The 25,709-nt window shown below is 39.0% G+C and overlaps 2 protein-coding genes and 1 non-coding gene across 12 annotated transcripts; 2 read left to right on the forward strand and 1 right to left on the reverse strand.

Annotated features, from left to right (window-relative positions):
- Positions 1-21: 21 nt before the first annotated feature.
- Positions 22-2,114, reverse strand: LOC128881150 (DNA repair protein RAD51 homolog 4). 4 transcript variants are annotated; one of them, XM_054131922.1, is made up of 5 exons: positions 2,096-2,114; positions 1,161-1,387; positions 937-1,049; positions 646-856; positions 22-543 (listed from the first exon to the last, which is right to left on the reverse strand). In XM_054131922.1, exons 2-5 carry the CDS (start codon positions 1,302-1,304, stop codon positions 46-48), a joined length of 966 nt encoding a protein of 321 aa, XP_053987897.1. In that variant the 5' UTR covers positions 1,305-1,387; positions 2,096-2,114; the 3' UTR covers positions 22-45. The 4 variants fall into 4 exon arrangements, with proteins under 4 accessions (XP_053987897.1, XP_053987894.1, XP_053987895.1 ...); XM_054131919.1 differs by lacking the exon at positions 2,096-2,114 and adding an exon at positions 1,663-1,795; XM_054131920.1 differs by lacking the exon at positions 2,096-2,114 and adding an exon at positions 1,490-1,627.
- LOC128881123 (helicase domino) lies at positions 1,895-25,358 on the forward strand. Of its 7 annotated transcripts, none has more exons than XM_054131862.1 (33): positions 3,186-3,586; positions 4,644-4,852; positions 4,942-5,644; positions 6,022-6,150; positions 6,899-7,215; positions 7,303-7,629; positions 7,900-8,110; positions 8,179-8,396; positions 8,466-8,603; positions 8,678-8,768; positions 8,996-9,192; positions 9,268-9,369; positions 9,621-9,936; positions 10,014-10,188; positions 10,273-10,459; positions 10,737-10,873; positions 10,959-11,145; positions 11,227-11,545; positions 11,612-11,692; positions 12,000-12,257; positions 12,545-12,855; positions 12,970-13,262; positions 13,352-13,724; positions 13,819-14,015; positions 14,123-14,237; positions 14,368-14,706; positions 14,821-15,042; positions 20,672-20,707; positions 20,786-20,954; positions 21,198-21,682; positions 21,771-22,052; positions 22,135-23,250; positions 23,318-25,358. In XM_054131862.1, the coding sequence occupies exons 2-33, from the start codon at positions 4,655-4,657 to the stop codon at positions 23,621-23,623; spliced, it is 8,535 nt and encodes a 2,844-aa protein (XP_053987837.1). In that variant the 5' UTR covers positions 3,186-3,586; positions 4,644-4,654; the 3' UTR covers positions 23,624-25,358. The 7 variants fall into 7 exon arrangements, with proteins under 7 accessions (XP_053987833.1, XP_053987834.1, XP_053987832.1 ...); XM_054131863.1 differs by having other exon boundaries at positions 3,187-3,586; positions 22,135-23,244; XM_054131858.1 differs by lacking the exons at positions 3,186-3,586; positions 20,672-20,707; positions 20,786-20,954; ... (2 more) ...; positions 22,135-23,250; positions 23,318-25,358 and adding an exon at positions 1,895-2,037 and having other exon boundaries at positions 14,821-19,565.
- On the forward strand, positions 7,688-7,822 carry LOC128881679 (small nucleolar RNA snoR639/H1). Its single transcript, XR_008458147.1, has one exon. It is a non-coding gene; the product is annotated as a small nucleolar RNA snoR639/H1 (small nucleolar RNA).
- Positions 25,359-25,709: the final 351 nt, after the last annotated feature.

Below are 25,709 nucleotides of genomic sequence, written 5' to 3' on the forward strand. Positions count from 1 at the left end.
AATAGTAATTTAAAACACAGATAATAGTAAACAAAATATTTATTATTAAGAACATAGCATGCCGCTGTCGCTTATCGTTAATGTACATGATAGATTTTCTAATTGGAAGCTGTGCCAGGTGCAAATTTTTCTCCTGTCAAGTCCTATTTTTGTAATTAATAATCTTGTGTTAGGAACACCTGCCCAATACTTTCCTAATGTTGGAGTCACGTCATTCCGATTCTTACTTGCAGCTGTACTAGTAGACTCATTTTTGGAATCAAGATTCCATTGAGTAATTAAGTTAACAGTAATAATCGATAAATGAAATTCATTAGCTAAAAAATGACATATATTTGCTAGATGATTCAATGCAGTTGTTAATTTATGATCACTGGAAAACTTAAAAATTATTCCTGGCAAAGAATCAATAACTATAATCCTTGTGCGACGTGCTTCTATTTCTTCTTTTAAGGCAATCGTTAACCAACGTAAGACTTTGAATAGTTGATGCAAATTGTATACATTGCATACTCTGATATGTTCCATAGCTTCATCTATAACCTGCAGTTAAAGTAGTTAAAGTAAAAGTCGTGTATTTTATATAATGTATATACATAATATGTTTTGAAATAGTAGTATTACGTAACAAACCAATTACGATACCTGGTCATTGCAATTTTTTCTTAACAAAATCTCTTTTATTCTTGAACCACAAAAATCTCTTTTTGTATCAATATATCGTATAAGACTGTTGGGTCTAAGAGCAACATTACTTGCAATTGTTAAACATAACTGTGTTTTTCCACTTGCAGATATGCCGCATATTTCATATATTTGACCAGGATATAAACCGCCCTTCAATAAGTTATCTAAACTGTTTTGTTGTTATTAATCATTATTAATTTTTCAACAAAATTAACTTCTGACTAAATAGTGTTTTCTTAAATACAATACCTTGGTAAATCGGTGGGAGTTATGTTGCTCATTTCAATTTTAAATAAATCAGTGGCACTTCTAATTACACCTCCATACTTTTTTAAAATATTTCGTCTAACATCGAGTATATCCTGTAAATGTAACCTTAAAATGATTACTTTATATTGTTCAATCCGATACTAAATTGCATTTTGAAATATACGTAGTTTAATTATTTTCTTATAACAAACTTGTACATATACCTTAAGCGAGAGTCCTGAAAAGGTTGCCAATTTTTCGGAATTCTCGTCTATAAATTGACTAACGGTGCAAATGTGTTTACGTTGCAATTGTTCTATTACAGTAATTGATAACTTTGGATGTATATCTGAACTTAATTCTGTCATATCTGAGAGTTCGAATATTTCACTCGCTGCTCGTGAATTAAATATACAAAACTTTCATCCTGGTATTTAGTTTATACTTGAACCTTTAAAAAATAAACCAAATACAGAACCGATAGAACGCAAACTTCCGGAAAAAACAAAACTAACGAGTCCACCGATTTTATCTGAATTCACGAGATACGCACGAGAAGTTCGCACGGAAACGTAATTCAGCGTTTAAATATACGCAGAAAAATTCGCAATTGTTGAGAAAAACGGCGACGAACGAAAATGTTTATCTTCGGTCATTCGTTATAAGTAGCAATTTCAAATCATTATCGCGCATACTACGTAGATCAATGTAAATATAGCAGTGTACCCAAAAGATGATGCGCCGAGTACCGAAATGACCCCAGCGTCATTCTTACGATTGTACGTATCACATGCGGACACCTCGTTTAGGACAGTAGAATCGGGCAGAACGAGAAAAAAAGTGTAAATTCTAGTACAACGATTTTTCTACTTGTTACTTCGGTATGATTCATTTGGAATTCGTCGCAGATACGATCGCGTTTTTCTCTGTGAAAACTCATAGAGAGTTTATCATTGCGTTTAAAAATGTGTTCAGCACACGTTGTCCCGTAAGACCTCGCGCATGTGTTCGCTATCGTGATACTAATTCGTTCGAATTTGGCTAGAAACTACGCATTAATGTCGGGACAAGAAGTATCGCTATAAGAAGGTCAACGAAAGAGTGAGTAGAAACCTTATTCTTCCTGTTTTAATGTCGCCTACTTTTTTTTCTTACAAACCTCGAACATATGTAGTGGCGTGAATTACACGTGGTACGATTAAGCATGCATACCGTGGCAACCATGTTGTGCTTGGTATGAAATTTAATTGGAATCAAGGTGTATTATATATGTATATAATATATATACATATACTTTTTTTTTTTGTTGATAAATTGTTCTATGATAATTTTCAAATTTCGTCCATCGAGGACAAAAAAATTCATTGTAGAACGGATTCACTGTACAAGTTTGATAAGATTTACATCATTTAGGCATACAAATATTTAAGGATAATTTTTATTTGATCGAATCATTGGTAATATACAAAGCAAAGTGGTACTATGTATGATTATAATCATTGTAAATGTAATATTGGGTGAAGCACGTGGTCGCTGTAGGTACAATCGAAAGTATTCAAAGAAATGTGTATAATACATAGTTTCACGGTATCGTTTCGCTTTATAAATTGAATGGAAATATTTGGATAACTGTTTCATATCAGATACCAGAAATGTAAAGTGATGTAATGCTGCGTGTAATGTATGCCCGTATTTGTCGGTCAAGCATCTAGAGCCTTATAGGAAGCATTACCACGAGGCTAACGATCTATTATTCTAAAGTGAAATTCCCGTATCGACGTTGCTAGTTTCGTATGAACGTTTATTTTATCCTCGATATTTCGAAAATTAATTGTTTAATAAATAATTACATCAAACGACACTTTTTCGTTTCGAAAAAATAAGTATTCTATGGATAAAATTCATGCGACAAAACGATATACCGTATTATTTATATTGGGCTGTCTGGAAAGTCCATGCCGATTATTAGTAGGCGGTACAGGTCTGATTATGTCGAAATGGCTGTAAACAAATAACGTGTATACATTCCTTAAAAGGTGGAAAAGTTGCGGAACAAAATGGTACATATATAATTCAATGAATATACATCAAAATTCAAATATGCCTTTGAATTTTTCTTAAAAATAGTCACGAACTTTCCGGACAACTCAATATATCGATAATATTAATGCGTACAACGATTTACGTGGCCACGTATTTCGTACAATTCCCGAGAATTCTACATTTGGAAATAATAATAGTTGCTGATTTGATTTGTTCGACGGAAAACCAGTCGTTTTAATATTTTTCCCAGTAACCAATCGGAAACGCTTGGTGCTGCCACGTTGCCGAGTATCCGGTTGGGGTCAGCCAATCGTAGAATTGGTGCCCAGTCGGAGCGGCATCTCTCCGTGGCTTGTGTAAACGCGAAGCAGCAAGCAGCACTCGGTCTGGCCGCGGTCGAAATTTGTCGGGAGCCGTCGCCATGTTTAGAAGTGTGTGCGTCCTTGAGCGAGTCGAGCGAAAATGTTCTGTAAAATATTAGATATAGCTCATGCACTGTACATTACGTGAGGTAGCTAATTGCAATTTAACGCTCGTCGATCACGGGTGTAACAATTATTTTCGTGGATGGCTCGCCTACGTCGCAGAATTTTGTGATTACATTATGGTAAGTCCGCCCTCCTATCAGACCAACGCCAACATGGCGGACGAAAAATTTCCTTTGTATCGCCGCGAGGCTCCACTGACGCAATTGTGAAAAATATATTTTCTCGTGTAACGATTCGGTTCGAGAGATCAGGGAAGCTGGTTTTATCGTCGAAATGCTTCGTTGATTGTCTGTCCCGACGATTGTTGTTACTGTATCGAGATAAATTGACATTTTTCTAATAAGAAGACTCGACCGCCCCGAATGCTTGATATTAGACGTTCGCGTATTCGTCCCAATCTTTTGATATTTTAAATGACATCCCCCGTTTTATCGTTCGGTCGATCGTGACACGTTCTTTCCATTTCTGGCGTTGTATTTTTCAATCGGTTTTTTCTTCTGCGCAATACGCTTGTTTCACAAAATTCCAATGTGATGCATCAGTTGGATCGACGGAGAAATTTTGATTTCGGCGCTTTTTTCACAAATCAATTAACGTTCTCATTTCGACTCGGTGGGTTTACTGTACTCGAAACAACGGTAGATTGTACATATTTGTTCCAAAATAATATGATAAATTGTTTACATACCTTGAATAATCAGAAAAATAGAGCATCGTTAATAATTAGCGGAGTTACAGTTTGTTGTTTCTTATTTGTTTTTTTTTTCAACTATCGCATTTATTTTTGCTTTTTATTTGTGAGCTATGTACGAGCTATTTTTTATATTGCTTTTCATTGTTTGCAACTCGAAGGCATCTTTAAATTCTTTCATTTTTGTTATTTTCTTTCAACCTGGTCTGTATTTGAACATAGTATATAACTTCTAAATAAAAAGTGGTTTATAAACACAGAGCAAGTAATTGTTGTAAATATCTGTATTTCGCATTCTTTTTACTATACAGTTGTTGTAATATATTAAACCAAACTATGTAACGTCATTTTTAGTTTTGTTAATTAGAGTTGTTTCAGCACAATAGCTTTACATTATATTTTTATTTATATATATATTTATAGAAAACAAGTACTTTAAATTATATCCAACGTCAAATAATATATTTTTTAAATCAATGTTACAGTGTGATGTGTAATGAGTGATAAGCAGACTGCACCTACTTTGCCGCCCCTTAACGGGGGTGGAGGAAATAATGGGGGAAGCAATGGAGGTGCATCACAACAAACTGTTAGTTTGCAACAGGTTCTTGCCACTGCTCAAGGGCTTAATGTTCTCACTACTAGTGCTGGACAGCAGTTTGTTATTACTTCACAGGTTCCTGGCCTTACACAGGTATGTATATTTGAAATAAGTTGTTTCGATTTACATGTGTTTCATGTATCGTAGTACGTTTTTGTTCTAATTTTGTTGCATTATTACAGGTCATACCGAGCAATGCAACAACAAATGCAAACATTCAACAAGTTGGTGTTACAAGAATTGTTAATATTAGTAGCACGCCCCCACGTGCGAGTCCCGTGGGAGTTGCAGGTGCGAGCAGTTCACCTCTTGCATCTCCCTCGCGCCAGAATTCACCGAAAGTTGTTTTAGCAACGTCTCCAAAACTTGTCAGAACTTCTATTGGAAATATGTTTGTCGCGCCAACGTCTCAAGTTTCGATGCAATCGCCGCCTGCAAGAAAAAAGTTAAAATTAACTGACTCCACCGAAAAACCTAGTGCGTGCGCAGACGAGTCGATGAGTTATAGAAGAAGAATTATGGAACACAAAATGAAACGAATGCGTGCAATAAGGGAGAAGTACGCCGAAAATGCATCGGAGCTATTCTTTCTTCATGCTGGAGGCAACGTGATGGATTTCCAAACTTGGAGAAAGAGGCCGCCGACGCCACAATATCTGCATTTTTTACGTCAACATAGATTAGATCCAGATGATGATGATGAGGATTTAACGGTGCCACTGCCAACGATATCAGAAATTCCAGTAACACCTATGGTGACAACAACTGTTTCCAATATAGTTCCTGTGAATCAGTGTACAGAAGTAACAATCTCTGGTATGAACGTTACTCCGGTTGCGGTATCCACAACGTTGCCTGCTGCAGTAGCTCAACTTAATCAACAAGGTAAGCATATCATTATTATATATATATTTGTAACTAAATTAATGATATTTATAAAACCATCTAATGGTAGTTCAAACCTAATAAGACAATGCAATTTTATATTTAGCACCAATCATTTTTCCTAGAGTACCAGGAGGCACCCATTATTTTTATTGTCACAAAAGATTAAACAATTAGGAGTAAAGGATAGTTTGTAATGGTACATAGAATATTAAAGCTTCGTATAAAAAGACTGAGAAGATTCTCATACATTTTTCATAGCTAACTATAACATTAGTTGTGTCCTTTTTTGTAACTATACACATGACAACATGGAAACACAATTCAGGACATTAGGTTGCATTTTATATCAACTGTTTAATTAATTTGCGTAATAGGACACGTACCAGGTAGGCCTCAAGGGGGCCGCCATGGCATGGTATTTGCCTTCAGGGCAGCAATTCAATCTTCACCAGTCACCGTTCACCCTCCACCTACTTCTACTCTAGCACCCACGCTCATTATAGGTGATTACTGCAGGCTTATCATTTGGTGTTTAGATGCATTCATATTTTTGCGCAGACCTCGTTGAGTTTTGTAAACTTACTTGCAAAACCTTGCATATTATCATATACTAGTCCTGTTCGGTGCTTCTTGTGTGCAAAGTCAAACTGAGATCCGATCAAGCTTAAATCAATGTTAGCAGTTACTATAAGAATTAAGTTTTGTGGTACTGTTTATCAAGTAATTGCATTAGATACCATTATCAATAGGAAAGTTTATTACAGGTTTAACCGAATTAATGTATTATGGCCAGTCATTTTTTATGATCAAATGGTTTAATGCATGCCGCTTCTTAACTTATAAAATGGTCGTTATTTTTATTTAAGTAAAGTATACTAGGATACATCTTTTTCATAGTTAGTAGTTTTTAATTCTAATCATATAATCCCATGGTTCATCCTTACAGAGTGAGTATTTCTTTTATATTGATCATCATATACATCTTATCTATTATGATGCTACACCTTTATCGATATTTTAGAGTTTGTACTATCCCACAATCGACGGCTGGTTCAAATTATTTTGAAACAGTCCACTTATTGTGGGGAGATGAATTCACAGCATTTGTAGGGCTATACAGCAATATGCTTTTTGGCCCAAGGGCGCTGTTGATACACGCATTTTAAACTTTTCAACTATAGTTGGTGTGATTTTTCGTAAAAGATAATTGTACTCATAGTGAATCGTCTTTTTCTTTTTTTTTCGTTACAGGTAGCGCACCAATAGTTCCAGGTTCACCAAAGCCTATAACAACAATAGCAGCAAGTACTGTAACAGATAAATTGTCTACAACAGCTACAACTGTTACAACAACAACCACTACTACTACTGTAACAATTATTCCTACTTCTACTTTAACTGTAACTACTACTACTACTACTACTACCACCACGGCAAAAACGTCTACCGCGCCTGTTGTTGCTCCTGCTCAGCCTGCTTTAAAAATCGTTAAGCTACCTTCCTCTAATGCGACTACATCATGTGATATCACGAATAATCAAGAACAAATTGTAGAAAAAGCGAAACAGGTACGATGATTTTTATAAAGAACACGCTTGTACAACTGTTAAGAATTTGATAAGGTACATTAATCGATTCGTCGACTCAATTCTTAGGAAGCATACGTTATGCAGAGGATCGCCGAGCTCCAGCGCGAAGGGCTATGGTCAGAAAGAAGATTACCCAAGGTGCAGGAACCACCTCGTACGAAGGCTCATTGGGATTATTTATTGGAGGAGATGGTTTGGTTAGCCGCTGATTTTGCTCAAGAACGGAAGTGGAAAAAGGCTGCAGCAAAAAAGTGTGCGCGCATGGTACAGAAATATTTCCAAGAAAAAGCAATTCAAGCACAAAAAGCTGAAAAATCACAAGAATTGAGGTTAAAGAAGATCGCTGGATTTATTGCAAAAGAAATCAAAACGTTTTGGACTAATGTTGAAAAGGTAAGTCGTTTAAAAGTATGTTAATTATGCGCTTGCTTGTATCGCAATTAAACACGCTACCCCACACTATTAAGCCGACATTTTTAATACAACCCAATTGGAAATGTGTGCTCGTTGTGGGAACAGAAAAGTCTGCTAATTGTGTATGGTTGTATTAATTATATAGATGCAATCAAAGAATTGATGCCGGACAATTATTTTATAACAATTAAACTATTTAATAATTGCTATTACGCGTACATGTATTTCACTCTTTCCTTTCTCTTAAAGCTGGTGGAATATAAGCAACAAACGAGGCTCGAAGAAAAAAGGAAACAGGCGTTAGATCAACATTTAAATTTTATTGTTGGGCAAACAGAAAAATATTCCACATGGCTAACAGAAGGACTTAATAAAACTGACGGTCCTCAAAGTATACCAGCTTCTATTAATAGTTCTCGAATATCTTCTCCAATCCCCCCTGGAAAATCTCATTCCGATGGTATGTCATAAAATTATTTACCGTATTGTTTCGATTATGTTGATACACGTGATACTATTTTAATACAGAGGACTTCCAACCAAACCAAAGTTCAGATGACGATGAAGAAACTATAGCTAAAGCGGAAGAGGAATTAAAGTCTGTAACGAATCATAAAGAGGAAGTTGAATTGTTAAAGAAAGAATCGGAAATACCATTAGAAGATCTCTTGAAAGATTTGCCACCCAACTACTTAGAAGATAGAAGTAAAAGCTTATCGCCTATGCCAAAAGAAGCTGCAGTAGAAGTATGTTTGCAAAATATTTCTTTAAAAATTAGTATTAATATTATTAACACGTAATAATCTTTTAAATAGGAAAATGAAAAGACAACGGATGGAGATACAGATTTTGTTGCGGCATCGGACGAATCCTCGGATGAAGAAGAAACTATCATGGAACAGGAAAAATTAGAAGAAAATGCAGATTATAAACAAGAATTGGATGATCTCAAAGTATATATTAATTTCTTTTTAAATGTTACAAGAGAAAGATATGAATCTTTTGTATACAGATTTCATTCTTCTAGGCTGAAAATGAAATGTCTATCGACGATCTTATGGCCAAATATGGCAATCTGCCGGATGTTCCAATGGATGTTGATCAGGATCCTGGTCAAGGTATGTAACATAAATTTATTATAATGAATTATTTTTCCGATCGATGTCGATATATCGCTGATGATACTTTTACCTATCCTGATGGATCGAGAAATGGTATTCATTTCTTCATTCCTATTTTTTTGATGTGACTCGAGGCATTTGTCTGAGATATCTAATCTATATGCAATAACACAGCGATAGTGAAAATTAACGACGAAAGTAATCGTATAATATTATGCTTTTAGAATCGGACAAAGAAAGCATTAAAGAAGAAGAAGGACAAGAAAATGACGAAGAGTCTAGCAGTAATGAAAGTGAAAGTGAAGAAAGCGACAATGACGTGGGAGAACAAGAGTCTCAAACGCAAAGCGACAATGAAGCCGACATAGGGCTTAAATCTCTCCTTGAAGATATATCTATGGAGAAATCTTCGGTTGACAAGGTGAAATGATGTTTTTTACTTGGTTGTATTGTGTTGGTCGTATAAAGAGATTAATATATCTGTAATCTCTTGTAGACTGAAGACATGGATCACTCGCAAGCTCACAATGAAATGGATAACGTGGCAGCATTAGCAGAGAGTATTCAACCTAAGGGGAATACATTACTCACTACCAGCGTAAGCCATTTTAATGATCATTTTTTATTTAGCGAGATTTTCATGATCAAGTTAGCCTTTCAATCCAAGGTGGTGTAGCAGTAATTATTTGCGCATGATCATTTCTGAAAGGCAGAGTAAATGTGATGATTTTTGTCAAATAAACTAAATCAATGATTTATTTAAAAAAATCGCCACTACAATTTTTCTAAATTATACAAATTGAAATTAATTCTTAAACATCCCCTGATGAAACTTATCTCGTACTTTAGGTTGTTACGAAAATCCCATTTCTCTTGAAACACCTTCTTCGAGAATATCAACACATAGGACTAGATTGGCTTGTTACGATGTACGAGAGAAAATTGAATGGCATTTTGGCCGATGAAATGGGCTTGGGTAAAACCATACAAACGATTGCCTTGCTCGCACATTTGGCGTGCGAGAAAGGTAATTGGGGCCCGCATCTTGTAATAGTGCCAACGTCCGTGATGCTTAATTGGGAAATGGAATGTAAAAAATGGTGTCCTGGTTTTAAGATCTTGACTTATTACGGAACACAAAAAGAAAGAAAGCAGAAAAGAACAGGTGATAATTCGTTGCTTTGTTTATATACAAGGTAAATAGGAAATACAGTTGCGTTATATTTTATATTTTCTTCTTAGGTTGGACGAAACCCAATGCGTTTCACATATGTATTACGTCGTATAAATTGGTTATACAGGATCATCAAAGTTTTAGACGGAAAAAGTGGAAATACTTGATATTGGACGAAGCTCAAAATATTAAAAATTTTAAGTCACAGAGGTGGCAGTTATTATTGAATTTTCAAACACAAAGGTACATATTTCAAATTCTATCGAAAGATTTATATATATTTGTTATGAGTATTATTTCACGCAGACTTTGAATTATTTTGTACAGGCGATTATTACTTACCGGTACACCTCTTCAGAATAATTTGATGGAGCTGTGGTCTCTGATGCATTTTTTAATGCCAAATGTATTTCAGTCGCATAGAGAATTTAAGGAATGGTTTAGCAACCCTGTTACAGGCATGATAGAAGGAAACAGCGAATATAATGAGAACATTATTCGTCGTCTGCATAAGGTCTGTACGTAGTTTGTTCTTGAAATTTATGTCTTGAAATATTCGTCTACTCGCTACCGACCCAGACACGAGACTTTGTGTTACGTGTCTGTTTAATACAAATAGCGAGATATTAAACAAATTCTCTGTTAAAACTCGCGTGTCAATATATATATACATGGTATGACATACGAATCCTGTCTGGAGAAACAAAATTTTAATATAACTCCATTAGTATTTTTTTTTTCTCAAGAGTTGTCTTAGCTTTTCATTTATATAGTGATTATATTTTTTGCAGGTTTTACGGCCTTTTTTATTACGGAGATTAAAAACAGAAGTGGAAAAACAATTACCCAAAAAATACGAACACGTTATTATGTGCCGTTTGTCGAAACGGCAGCGATATCTGTACGATGATTTTATGTCTAGAGCAAAGTACGCGTTACACTTTTTATCTTTTCAAAACACTCAAAAACATTTTTTCGTACAGTCTGTAATTGTTTCTTACATTTTCTTTCAGAACAAAAGAGACCCTGGCTAGTGGTAATCTACTAAGCGTCATTAACGTATTAATGCAATTGCGGAAAGTTTGCAATCACCCGAACTTATTCGAAGTGAGACCTACAGTGTCGCCGTTCCAAATGGAGGCTATTGAATTTGTTACAGCTTCTTTAATATGGAGTGCTCTTGATTACGATCCATTTAAGGTAGTAATTTGATGCTCCTCGTTTCCATTTAGGGTACTTATAATTTTAAGAAACAAAAAGAAAAATGTGTTTATCTTGCAGCATATCGATTTATCTAGTATTAATCTTTTACTATGCGATTTGGAGTTTACCCTTACTGCATTTGCGGCACATAGAGTAAGACGATTGCAGACGCCACGAAAGCTAATAGAAGAAATAGACAGTCAATCGAATCCACCTCCGAGATGTCCATCTGGAAAAATTAAGATTAACGTTAGATTGTCTAATCAAGTTAAACCATCTACTACGCCTCAGCAGACTCAAACAAAATTAAAGAATTTCGCTGGAATATTGCCTACTCCAAGAGTTGGAACGTCACCCTTATTGAAAACAATAAATAATCAAAGCACACCAGGACAAGGTAATTGATAATGACATCTGTAATTGATTTCTCGTGATCTTACCATCCATTTATTATTGATTGTAGGTGTCACTTTGAGAGTAGCTGGTGGTCAACAATTACAAGGATATTCCGTACAATTGGTGCAGCATCAGGGTAGCGTAAAAGGTAATAACCTCTTTCTTATCTTGCAGCTTTTTTCACACTTATATGTTACATTTATTTTTAAAATTTTAAACCCTTTGCATCATCGATCAGTGGTTGCACTCAAACTATCACCGTGTAATCATTCTTGCAATGGTGCTAGAGAAAATGATCTTGGGCCAGCTTGTTTATAGTCTCCCCATATTATAGGCATTCTAGAACCGAGAGCACATTAACAAAAACTTACATTTCATAATTATGTATCATTTGTAAGTCACAATTTGTGTAAAAAAAAAAAAAAAAATGTTTGTTGTGTTTGCTTCGAAAATAGCCATCCCTGTTGGAACACTAGCACATAACCCACAAAGTACAACAGTGACACCAACTACAGCAGCAACGAATGCACAGAGGATTACAGTAGCGAATGCAAATATCAGAGATGGACTGCAACGGCTAGCCACGCAGACAGTCACAGTTAAACAAGGTGATTCCGTCCAAAGAATAGCAGTGCCTAGTTTTGCACAGCTGGTTCAAACATCTACTGGTAGACATATCATTCTGACTTCGAATCAGCAAAACACTAACACAGGTTTGTCCCATGAGTGCTCGTACCCTACTGACCCCCATTTGTGATTCATTTATAACGCAATGTGAACCTACCCGATTCCTCTTTCGTGTTATTTTTTTTTATGCACATTTATATGGCTGTTGTTAAAAGTAATAACCCGTTCAAAAAATAATACAAGATGCATGCCTATCAATAATTGTTTCCTTATGTTTGTGAAGAAAACCCGCTATCATAATTCTAAAACGTATATAGTTGGCATATAAACTCAAATTTTAATAACAATATCTAATAGCTTTCTGTATTTGCAGTTTCGTTTCCGGTAATGACTCCGAGCGGACAACGTTTAACAGTTTTATCGAAGTCTTTGATGGGCCTATCTACCTCTGCAACTGCAGTTAACAAAGTTGTAGGAGGAGTAGTAACAACAACAAGTGGAACAAGTGGAAGACCCGTAATGAGGGTACCGCCTCTAAATGTTACTGCTTCTCAGGTGCAGTCCCCTGCTGGCAATGGACAATCGCCGCAACAATCGATTCGTTGTGGTATTGTCACCAGACACGCACAAAAGGAATCTGAAAAGGCACAAATGAAAGAACGTCCAAAGTCTGAGTTTTATTTGGTAATTATTTCATTTAACTCTACCTACCGTACTTCGAATATATGTACGTAGATACTTGATCGGTGCATTACTATCTCCTATCATCTATTCACGAGTTTATGACATTTTTTATAGCCACAATTGGAAGAAGAACGTAAACAAAGGAGACAAGACAAACTCCGTCTTCTTGCGAAAATCAACGAAAGAAGATGCGCGGCATGTCCTCTGTACGGTGAAGATTTGTTTATGGCATTGCGTATTGGAAAACCGTCTACAGCATGTCGATGGCATAATGGTTGGGTCCACTGTTCCACTGCTAAAGAGAATCCGCGTACGCGAAGACAATTTTTTTCCCGCACAGAGGCGCTCGCAGAGGCGATTAACAGTACAGAACAAATCGTCGAAGAGCTTAAAGAAGTTTTCGAAAGGTACGTCTATAAATAAGAATATGAAAATTGTTGTATTAGTTTCAATAATTTTTTGCTTAGATTGCGTGTAATGTAACGTATCGTTATAGGTTCGTTGTTCATGTTCCTGCTGTGTGCGCACCCTCGCCACGTTTTCATGTTTCTCATCCACCTCCACATAAATTGTTCGGTCAACGACGTATGCAAATGGAAATGCAACGTCAACTGTCGCCGAAATTTGCATTGTTTCATCCAGTAACTAGCGCAATGATGACTCAGTTCCCCGATCCCAGATTAATACAGTACGACTGCGGGAAACTGCAAGCCTTGGATCGACTTCTCAGAAAGCTTAAGTCTGAAAATCATAGAGTTTTAATTTTTACACAAATGACAAGAATGTTGGACGTACTGGAAGCTTTTCTTAATTTCCATGGCCATATATATTTGCGTTTAGATGGTACTACCAGGGTAGATCAACGACAGGTAATAATCGGTTGCTAACAACATTTTCATCATTTTATTTGTACATCTTGTTTTTGTTCTTTCTAACATGTTTCGTTTTAATACAAAAATACAGGTTTTGATGGAGAGATTTAATGGCGACAAGCGAATATTTTGTTTCATTTTGTCGACAAGATCCGGAGGTGTGGGTGTGAATCTTACAGGAGCGGACACCGTCATATTTTACGACAGTGATTGGAATCCCACGATGGATGCCCAAGCGCAAGATAGATGTCATAGAATAGGTCAAACGCGGGATGTACATATCTACAGGTATGTAACAAAAATTCAGCACAAGCAATTTTTTTAGGGCAAGGCATTCGATATATTAACGAATGTACGTATATTAAATTACTATACGTGTTGCATTTATATTTCAGGCTAGTAAGTGAAAAGACCGTGGAAGAAAATATCCTGAAGAAGGCTAATCAAAAGAGACTGCTCGGAGACTTAGCTATCGAGGGTGGTAACTTCACAACTGCTTACTTCAAGAGCGTGAGTGTAATAATTATTCAAAATATAAAAAAAAAGACCTTTTTAAGGAGATCTTTTAATTTAGAACTTCAAAGAGAAGAGTCACAATTTAATTGATTTTGAAGAATCATTTTTATTAACATTTTTACAGTCGACGATTCAAGATCTCTTTAACATCGATCAAACCGAGAATGACGCAACCGCGCGAATGGCTGAAGTGTTGGATCAGAATCGAGATCGAGAGAAATTTCTACAAAAGGACGCACCAGGACTGCCTCAGAGTACAGAGGACAAAGTGGCAATGGGAGCACTGGAAAGTGCTCTCGCTGCCGCTGAAGAGGACCTCGACGTTCAAGCTGCGAGGACTGCCAAAGCAGAGGCTGTCGCTGATTTGGCGGAATTCGACGAGAATATACCTTTGGAAGATGGGGAAAGGGACGATATGCAAGTCAGCAAGGCTGAGCTTGAAGTACAAAATTTGGTATCTCAGGTAAGACAATGTTAATATTCAGGGCCGTATGTGTACGTTTTGTACGTAAAGCTCCATCGAGTCTAGGTGGTTCGTATGGAAACATTTACTAAAAATGTTCTGTTTTCCAATCAGCTCACGCCCATCGAACGTTACGCGATGAAGTTTGTCGAGGAGTCGGAGGGTGCTTTCTCCGCAGCGCAACTCGCAGCAGCGGAACGCGAGCTGGAGGAACAGAAGAAAGAGTGGGAGTTGGATCGACTGCGAGCGTTACGTGAGGAGGAAGAGAGGCGAATGCGGTTGGTCGACGACGACGAGAAACCGTTGACGTTCGGACGCGAGGATGCGCAGAATCAGGTTAATAGTGCTAGTAATTCTAAGAAATTAGTCAGTAAGAGACTCCCGCCGAATAGAAGGAGGAGGAGGAGGTCGCGTAGGAATAATAGTAAAAGTGCTCAGGAATCGGATAGTGAATCCGAAACCACCACGGAATCGGAATCAGAGTCTCAAGAAGATGTTGTGGAAGATAGTCTCGACGAGGAATCGAGTCACACCGAGAGTCAGAGTCAGGGCGACGAGGATGATGAGGATGAAGAAGAAGAAGAAGAAGAAGAAGAAGAGGAGGAGGAGGAGGAGGAGGAGGAGGAGGAAGAGGATGAGGCGAACGATCGAAACGATTCCGAGCGTGGTGGTTATCGTAAACGTAAAAACCGTTCGAACAAATCGTTCAGTCAGAATCACTTTGATCTCAACAGTCCGAGAACGAGATCCAGGGGCAACGTCAAGATTAATCTGTGGACGTTGGACGTGAGTCCAATTTTACCAGGCGTAAAACCTAAGGGTCGTGGCAGACCTCGAAAAATCCGGAAGCAACGGGACCTCGATATGGGAATGAAAGCTGGAGAGAGCTTTGTTTTGCCTTTACCGCCGACCTCGAGCCCTAAGAAATCAATCAACCCGAATACGTCAAATAAGGTGGACGACGAACACTCCACGACTCCAAAAGTGTCGACTCTAGACACGGAGAGAAGCAAACTCCTTTCGCCTACCAAGGGGTCGATCGAAAACGTTGATAATTGCAAAACCGTTTCGAATCATTGCAGAAAACTTAGGAAGAGCACAGACGCAAAGGAGGATCTTAATTCTGTTACAAGTTTAGATTGTTTAGACGCGGAAACGTGTTTTCGATCGGACGATTCGGCTTCTAGCAGTATGTCGGAGCAACGTAAAACGTCGGAATCGAGTGAGACAGATACGAAAGTCGATGGTGACGCGATATGCGATCGAGTAGACAAATCTTCGGTATGTATCGCGCAGTCGGTACACAAATCAACATCGCAGTGCAACAATCTTGGAAACGACGTACCTCGCAACGAAAATATCGAACATCTTGATACCAGCGTTACTTCGCCGAGTCGTAACTCTTACTCGTCCGTGATAGAGTCGGGTACTTTGAAAATGATCTCCGATTCCGAACTAACAGAAGAAATCAACGTATCGGAATATTCGTTGACCGCTTCCTTGAAGAGCGAGATAGTCGTCCAACACGTGGAAGAAGCTACAGAGAAATTGGATTCCGTTTCCGAAAATATCAAACCTGTTACGGAGAAGAACGAACGTTTGAAAGGGGAACGATCGGAAGGCGAGGATGAAAATAATCCAAAGAACAACACCAGGACACGAAGTCAGGCCAAGGCGAACGAAAACGGAAACTTAGAACAACCGTTGTCGAGTAAGGAACGATCGGACGATAGTGTTTCAAATTCCCCTAAGGAACGCGCATCCATTTCTGTGATAAAAACAAGCTCTAGTCAGGAGGTCGGTAGCAAAGAGGAAAAAAGCAGTAAATTAGACGAAGACAACGACAATAAATTACCAACCTCTTCTACGAACGATCCCGATTCGTGCGACTCGACAGAGTCCGATCTGAACGAAGAAGGTAATCTAAAGTTTCGCAAACCTGACTCATCCTACAGTATAACTACAAGACGCGCGAAAACCATCGCCACGGAAAACTCTGAAAACAAAGATTCGGTCACGCAGGTATCGTCGAGTGAGTCGAAGAAGAATCAAGAAAGCGAAATTTCGAATGTAAACGTCACGCGCAAGGATATAAATAAAATAGCATCGATAAGGAGACCAGATACACCTAGGCCTACCGCGGAGCACGGCAGAATTACGAGGTCGAGCGTAGGTCGTTCTCTGACACCTCCGCCTAGCAGTCCCACGAAATCTTTACACAGGAAACCACCGGACCCTCCTTTTCCCGAGTGCTTCAAATCTTCCCCGCGGCCAGTGACGAGGTCGTCGACTATGAATTCACCGTTGCGAAACGAAGAACAAAGTACGGTGTCGTCGTACGAGAAACCAACCACGCGCAGTTCGAAATCCTTGGATAACGGCTTCGTGAATCCCGTCCTACCGTTCCGTAGAAGCAGCTCTATACCGCCGATGAAACCCGTGTCTGAAACAAAAGACGGTAGCCCCGTTGCGACTAGGTCGAAGAGGACCAGTGAATCCTCGAGCGTGAACGTAAGTGTCTCGAGAAGGCGACCGGACACACCAGTTCCTACTTTCGAACAAATGTCGAGAGTCACGCGATCTGGCTTAAGTTTCACTATGAATTCGGGGAAGTCGAGTTTCAACCACGCGCCTTCGCACAGAGGAGGCAGACACGCCCGGAAGGTGGACTCTTCTAGCGATTCGAAGACGCAGGATTCACCTGTTTCGCCCAAGAACACCGATTCGAACGGGAACGCCGTTGCTTCGGAGGACTTCACGAAACAGGACGACCCCATTTATGGAGAAGGAAACGAGAAGCCGCAACGGACGGCTAAGGTAGTAGCGATCCTTACTTTGGACACTAGAAACAATCACAGTAGCAAAGCGTCCAGTTCCGTTCACGGAAAGTCTTCGAACTCCAGTGCCGGCGAAACGAAAAACACTAAGAAGCACGAGTCGAATTCCAACGCTCCCGAATCCCCGGGGAAGAACTGTCTGATGCGAATTTCCGACGTGACTTCCAATTGTAAATTAGACGGATGGTGTGGCCCCGGACTGGAGACCAGTTCTCGAGGTAATCGCGTAGCTTCCACCGTGCTCTCGAACTCGGCAAGTACTTACACGAACTCCGCCAAGGCTGGCAAAGCGTCGAATTCGAAACATAAAACCGACAAAGTTTCGTTGCCTGTGCAGTCGACGGTGATCGCGTTGGTCGATCTGGACAACGATCCTAATTACGACTCGCCGGACGGCTCGCAACGATTGAGAAGGAAAATAAAACGGACACGATTAACGTCGTCGCAGATAGTCGAGGCGCTGGAAGAAGAAGAGGAACAGATACCGCCGTCGAAGAAGTCCGTTCGTTCTCAGCTACCGCCTCCACCGCCTCCTCCTTCGCAGACGGCTCAATTGGAAAAGATAAGCAGCGGCAGCGTATCTTGAGTCTCGTTGAAATTTTATCGCTGCGACATGTAGCAGCGAGTTTGTATAAATATTCCTCGACGCGATTCGAAGGCGCGCGGATGCCATTTTTGGCTGCGCGTGTAAAATCCAAGTTATCGAATTTTTTGTTTTCTTTTCGCGAGAGGGAACACCACTTTTGGGAACCGAAAAAGGTGCTATTCAACGGTTTATTTTTCTTCTTTTGTTCTTTGTATAAGACGAAACGACGTCTAATACGAACGTTTTAATAACGTATATTTGAAGTACACAGGAGGCAAGAGAGTTGCGTCGAAGTCATAGGAACACCAGCGTGTTAAGGTTCCTTTTCGCGTGACGTTGAGTCGCGACTTCTAACTGTACATTTTTTCCATTTTGTAAGCTATTTTTTACACGAACAATTTACTTGAAAACGTTAAGAGTTAATAGCTGTTAATAGGCATGATAGACCCAGGAAAAACACGAGACAATCGACATGTTGTTCACTGGCAAGTGTTATTGTGTAAAACTCTTTACCGAGTATTACAAACAGCTGGCAGCACTGGTGTTTTTCTTATACTTTGAACAACAACAAAATTAATTTCATTTCCTAGTCACACGGCGAGGTGAATTTCTCTGGTCCTAATGGTTAAATTCGAACGAAGCTAGAATCTTTAAGAGCTTATACGAATATCAGTATCGCTACACGTATGGATTTTTTAAATATTGATTCATTCAAGAACGGTAGACTTTTTCAGCAAAAAAAAACTGTAAATTTTAGAGGAAAAGATCGATAACCGTTTTTTGAAGTTTTATTTTCTTTTAAAAGGAAAGTATTAAAAACAGAAAAGAGTCTGTACGCGGGAAGATAGATTCGAAAAGTCGAGTTTCAAGATGAACGCGTCGAACCGGGGTCTCCTGTTTGAGCGTCTGAACACGCTTCGCGGAGAATGTATCTTTATTATTACCTTAAATTTTGCCCGGATATTTGCGAACAGTATTTTTACATTATTAAATCTTAAGAAAACGAATGAGTCCATTTTTCGAAATTGCAAAGGTGATGTTCCCTCTCGATTTTCACACGATCCTCTTGTATATAATACGCATTAACGAGGGAAAGATAATCGATGGAAAAAGTGAGACTTCTTTTCTTTGTACCGAGTACACGCGTGTAATATTTTTAGCATTGTAAATTTGTGCTCTCCCGTAAAGGTTTTCCTGAACGCCTTTAAGCGACATTGTAATTTATACTTGGTAATAAGAAAAAGGAAGGGAGAAGTAAGACACATCCGCGGTTGTATAATATTAGGGATAGTAACGAGAATTCAAACAGACAGATACACACACATACAAACAAACAAACAAACACACATTAATAGCTTAGTTCGTTAGTGACGTTGCAAAGAATGATCGCTAGTATGCGATCGTTTTTGCGACGATCGATCGTATAAGAGAAAACAGAAAGTGGAGTAATAGACAGAGTCGATTCGGATATAACGGAAACAGTAAAACAAAACGAAAAAAAAAAAAAGAAAAAATGCAGTAACACTGCGAAACGCGCCGTACTTTGCTCTCGTGTAACGCTTTGTACATTACATAACTCGCAAGGTGACGACCTGATTACATGCCTAGACTTAAGGAGTTAATCGTTTAATGGTATGCCACCCACCACCCGCCCCCGCCCCGCCCCTCCCCCCGCCCCCCCCACACTGTAATATTTAAGTTGCGTGCCTGTATTTTGTATGATCGAGTGAGTCCGAGGAAGGAAATAAACAAAAATTATTCCTTGCTACGAAAAACGATGTGTTTTCTTATTTCTTGGTGCGTTTCCAAGTCTGTTCGATCAAAGGTTCAGTTTCGTTTTGGTGTCAAATTTTGCTCAGTGTGCTTGGTTATATATTTACACAGTTACGTCGAGATCATCGAAACGAACGACGATCTTGCGTTTCTCGCGATATATGTTTGGTGTGGCAAGGCTAACATGACCGCACATTAAATAGAAGAAAGATATAGAGAAAGAGTTTTTAGCAAACTTTGATATATGATACACGTAGCATGCAGTAGTAGAAAGCTCCAATAATTATTTCGAAAATGGCACCAAAACACTGCCTTTGCCATTCCAAACTTGGAGTCAGCCAAGGTATAAGCAGGCACATTAATGAGCGTATTGCGCGACATTTTCAAGTCGAAGCGAGCAGAGTTAAAGTATTTGTGCGAGATGAAAGTAACGAGACGTTTAAAGAGAGACGAATGAGCCTTTGAACGAGCAGTGTTATGCACACTTCCTTTATTCACTTCCTAGACATTCCGAGAACGTTTCTTTGCTCGGTTAACGTTGCATTTCTGTGATTTTATTTGCTTTGTAACGGAAGTATTACGAAGACGAAGAGGATGCACCGATTCGTTAAAATGTCATTCGATCCTATTTGCATAACTAGAAATTACATATACAAGTGCGCACCACGCTCGTTCTTTGCAAACACTTTCTTTTAAGTCTTCTCGAAGCAGATTTTTGTACACTCAATCATCGAATTAGATCTGATAGTCGTGCTTTGATATCTTGCAGATATGGTTGTCGGACGACAATATGGAGCAAATGCCGGTTAGTATCGACGTTTATCTACTTATTAATTTCCATCTCTGGCGAGAAACACGATTGCATAATTATTTTAATTGTCAGATGTGGTGTCCACCAACGCCTCCAACCACGGATAACGATGTTTACATCGACTATTCATTGGGATTCCTTTATGAAAACACTCCCATGTCGGAGGCTCAATTGCCTCCGATATACATTAAGAAAGAACAAAAGAGAAGCAGAGTCGACGTTGGAGTTAGCGATCGCGATGGTAAGTAAGACTTAAACCGTACGTACGAGATTAAATCGTTCTTCTAACGATTGTGCAATAACAAGAGCCTTGTACGTATATTAAAATACACGTTTTATGTGCAATAATATAGAATTACGAACGAAGGACGCATCATTTTTCACGTGTTAAATAAAAATTCGAATTATAGATTATTATATTTACAAGTGAATAGTTAAGTAAATACGAGGCTCTGTTAATAATCGAGCGTAATTGATTTACCAGGACGGCGAGCTGTTAAAATGCGACACAAGGAGGAGTCTGTGTACGCGCCAAGATCTTTGTTTGATCGTCCTTCACCGGCGGTGATGAAGATGCGCCGTGATATGAAGTTGCACAAACATCGAATGGTTCGACAACCGATCCCAATGCCAGGCATAAAGCCTTCGCATATGTCGAAATCGTCAGTTGACCAAGAACACATTCTAGATTGGATGATACACGAGGATTGGGCTCTTCTTCAAGCAATTCAAATCTACCAAGGGCTGCCCCTGAATCTAATGATCTTGTCCCCTGGCCACACACCTAATTGGGATCTAGTCGCTGATATAGTTAACAATACTTCTCGAATATACAGGTCTCCGAAACAATGTAGAAGCAGATATGAATCGGTGATAGTACCCAGAGAAGAGGGGAAGTTGCTTTACGACACCACGCCGAAAAAACAAAAGAAACAAAAAGGTGTATACAAGATGCCTCAGGTGTCCGAGGTATATTACACAATTTTTATTGTACAATTCGAAGGGGGATGATATTGTTGGCAAGCGATGCTCATATATTTTAATCGTCTTCTTTTAGCAACAAAATAAAACAAAGGCAATGAAAACATCTCAGTTGTATAATCAGGATAAAAATCATTCGTTTACATTAATGTGCTGTCAAAGATTCGATACCATAAAATCTGTTTCTAATAAGAGAACGCCCACTGTTAAACCGCTGCTCGTTAATCCGTTAATGAAAAACCCCACAAACGCTGCAGTTTTAGCCGAGTGCGGTATACAGTATGATAACCCGCTGGCTCCCATAGAAGTCGCAACACGACGCGCCGACAGGATAGCGAAGGAAAAATTGAAGCACGCTGTTAGTATACCGGAATATAGTATTTTATTGAATGTAATCTTCTCCAACTTATTATAGAATAAAATGTATTTTATATATTCAGGTTTTAACGGCTGAGCAACAACAAGTAGCCGCTCGCCTGCTACAACAACAACAACAACAGCAGCAACAGCAGGCTCAACAACAACAACAACAACAGCAAATTAAACTACAGCAGCAACAGGCCCAACAAACTGCATCGAGTACATCGAGTCCACAAGTGCATCAATTGACTCAGGTTGTTACCACGGTTGCGACAACTGGTCTGACTACGATGAAAACGGTTACAACAATGACTAATGTGACTACGTGCGGCACAACGGTCGCCACCTCAACGGTGAAAACTCGACCAGGGGGAACGTTGACGATGCAGGATGCTCGAACTACTCCGACCGTTGTTAGCGTCGCTAATCTTCAAGCTGCACAAAGAATCGCTACAGCGAGCTTGGTATCCGCTGCACAGAGTTCACCCACGGCTACGCAGAAGGGTATTGTTGGAGTCACTGTAGCAACTGCTTCCGGAAGTAAAACGCTAACTGCTGCACAGCTACAGTATTACAGACAGCAACAGGTTCTGCTGCGACAGCAGCAAATGAAGGTATTGCAGGCACAAGCTGCGAGTGGTCAAAAAGTATCGGTGGCAGTTTCGGCCGCTGCTGCACAGCAAAGAGCGACGCTGATGAAGCAGGGTATAGCTGCTGGCACCGTTACGCAAGCGACCGTTGGAAAGTCAACGGTAGAAATGGCTGCTCTGATCAAACGACAAGCGTTGCAGCAACAAGCGAAAGCTGTAGCTCAGGTACAAGTGCCTGCGCAATCGGGTCTCACTCCGGCGCAAATATTCGCCCAAGCTGGATTACAAGTACAGCAAGCTGGAACATCGGCCGGTGGTACGCCAGTCGCTACTTTGGTGAAAGCTGCGAATGTTGCCGGAGTGCGTACAGGAACTCCTCAACAAATCCGACAGCTCGCTCTTCATCCTCAAATTATTACTCAGAGGAAGTTACCGGCGCAGAAAGTTGCGCAATTAACGCAAGTCGCTGGCAAAACTGGCGTTCAGACGCAGCTGATTGTGCAACAGAAATCTCTACCGGCGACCATGACTGTGCAACAAATTCAGCAAGTCATGAAGCATGTTCAACAGCAACCGTCGACGATGCAGCAGTTTACGCACGTACGTGTAGGTTTCTGTTGGTTTTTAATTTTATTCCAAGGTTCGACATCTCTTACATGATATTCGATTTCAGGTTTCTACGGGACAAACGGCTTCCCAACCTGGTCAAGTAGTGTTAGCAAAGTCTCCGTTGCAGACTCGTGTAATTCCTGTCGCGTCGGCGGGTTTGAAACAAACGATTCAGGTCGTGACCGCGAGCAGCGCTCAATTGCGACAAGCTGCGCCGGCTCAAGGAAAACCTGTCGTTACAACCGCGAGAGGCAGTCCCGGACCTAGTCAAGTTAGATTGCAGACTATCTCTCATCCTGTTCATCCTCAACAAATACAGCAGCAGCAACAACAGCAATCGCAAACTCAACAAGACGCTCAACCGAAGTGAATGTGCTGCTTTACTACTACTACTTGAATAGATCAAGTATTACGAACTTCTTTTAAATACTTGTTGCCGCGGTGAAACCACGTCGAATGAGAGATTTTATTTGACCGCTCTTAAAACAATGAGAACATTCCAAAAGATATTGCATGTATCTTCATTAAATCAGTTCAATTTTTATCCTAACCTTCGTATAGACGATAATACAACAGTGGCTACAATGCATGTGCAAATAATAATGCACGATGCTCTTCGCAACATGAAATAAATGCCCTTTCCGTTCATATACTGAAGCGTAACCATCTTTTCTACTTTAATTTTATCTGTGAGAGTGTGACGCATTAAACACAACGAGAACTATTTCATAGTTTGATCAGTATTGACGTCACCTGGTTTCTTTATTGTAGTATGTCGTCTCTCAAAATTTGCTGGCCGAATTTATATGTAATATTTGAATTACTTACAAGAACTCTGTCATACGTCACTATTTCGGAGGTATTATGAGATAATAGCATTACTGTAATGTTGTTGCAGCTTATGTCATATTTGTTTTTACCGAATGCCCATGACATTGGTAACTATTGCGAAGTTACATAATCGATGATACAACCTAATGGATAGTGTGCTGTTTATCATTCTAATTTCGTTAAAATTAGAGTCCGTTCGAGGTGTAATTATTCGCATCTTAGTACTTAACCGCAAAGCCAGATTCCCATTTATGTAAGTTCGGGCGGCGTGCACGAGCAACGTCCACTTGAAAGTGTCAACTCTTCGCGCAGGAAGGTCTGAAGGACCCAGGCGAGCTGGCACAGCGAGCCGCGAACACCCAAACGAGCACGGAATACGTCAGCCTGTACAAATGGCTTGCTAGAAATAAACGGTGCCGATATTGAAATTGCTGACCAGCCAGCTACTTATTTCGGATCAGCTATGGTAATCTGCTTGTAGCTGTAAACTAATTAAGTTCAGCAAGAGTGTTCTTCTTCGGAGATGGACAGAACATCACATTCTCTCTCATTCGGCAGTAATAAAAGTTCTATGTATTTTTCAACTCTAATTCATGAACAAAAATTCCATCTTGTGTATTTACGTTTTTTACACTTTCAATTCAATCAACAGATATGACTGACAAGTACATTCTTTCTTCCATGTATTGCGCTGCACTTATGGCATCTTGAACAAATACCGTTTAAATTTCCAGCAATAATTATTTATTGGGTGTTCATGTTTTCAAACAAAATCCGGCGAACAGTGACAATTTACGACCGAACGGGTACGCTACATAGATGGGAATCCGTCTCAAGATTTCGAGAAAATAAATTCGTAGTACTAAACGATGCGATTTCGTTTCAGGAGTATGCATATCGGTTTTGATTTTAATATATTATTTCGCGTGAAACGATTAAATATTTCACAGATGATATCCTTGCGAAGTTCTGATTGCACAGCAAACTTATTTTTTCTTGACTTTGTAAGGACTAGAACGAAAACGACTTAGCCTCAAGGAATACGCTTAACCTATTGATACACGTAACTGAAGAAAAAAGTAACAGACGAAGATACGAATTGTATATGTATAGTTACCTGTAGGATTTAAAAATTTAATTCAATGATGCGGTGTTTATACTAGGACCTTTATCGAATTGTGTAAGATTGTACTAATAATATATATATAAATATGTATAATTCGTGTATCATAGACGCTAAAATAAATCTCTCGTAAGTAATTCTGAGCTCTTCACATCGTGCTGTGCATGCGAATAACATTTATTATTTAATTACAATTGTTTATACGATGAGTTAGCAAATAGATAGTACCTATTTTTATTATAAGTTAAGTTTATTAACGTTAAAATTATCAATATAATTATTGCTTTGTCATGGATTTCAAAATGCACCAGTATATTTTTTCTTCTCCAACGTGCATTATCTCTCTAAGTGATCTTAAGTTGACCTCTATACAAATCACGTATTATGATAAGTATGATACCAATATGATACGCCTCTTATCTATACTATGGTACATTCGATAAATGAAAAACACTATTATAGATTAACCGAGCACAAAGCAACGTGATGTCCGAACTTATAT

The sequence above is a fragment of the Hylaeus volcanicus genome, chromosome 8 (genome assembly GCF_026283585.1).
Source record: "Hylaeus volcanicus isolate JK05 chromosome 8, UHH_iyHylVolc1.0_haploid, whole genome shotgun sequence".
Classification (NCBI taxonomy): Eukaryota; Metazoa; Arthropoda; class Insecta; order Hymenoptera; family Colletidae; genus Hylaeus; species Hylaeus volcanicus.

Coding starts and splice junctions, on each gene's coding strand:
- LOC128881150 (XM_054131922.1), bottom strand. CDS start 1,304: ATGACAGAATTAAGTTCAGATATACATCCAAAGTTATCAATTACTGTA. Junction 857..936: donor ACTCCCACCGATTTACCAAG/GTATTGTATTTA, acceptor ACAACAAAACAG/TTTAGATAACTTATTGAAGG. Junction 544..645: donor GAAAAAATTGCAATGACCAG/GTATCGTAATTG, acceptor CTTTAACTGCAG/GTTATAGATGAAGCTATGGA.
- LOC128881123 (XM_054131858.1), top strand. CDS start 4,655: ATGAGTGATAAGCAGACTGCACCTACTTTGCCGCCCCTTAACGGGGGT. Junction 14,016..14,122: donor CGGGATGTACATATCTACAG/GTATGTAACAAA, acceptor TTTATATTTCAG/GCTAGTAAGTGAAAAGACCG. Junction 14,238..14,367: donor CAACTGCTTACTTCAAGAGC/GTGAGTGTAATA, acceptor ACATTTTTACAG/TCGACGATTCAAGATCTCTT.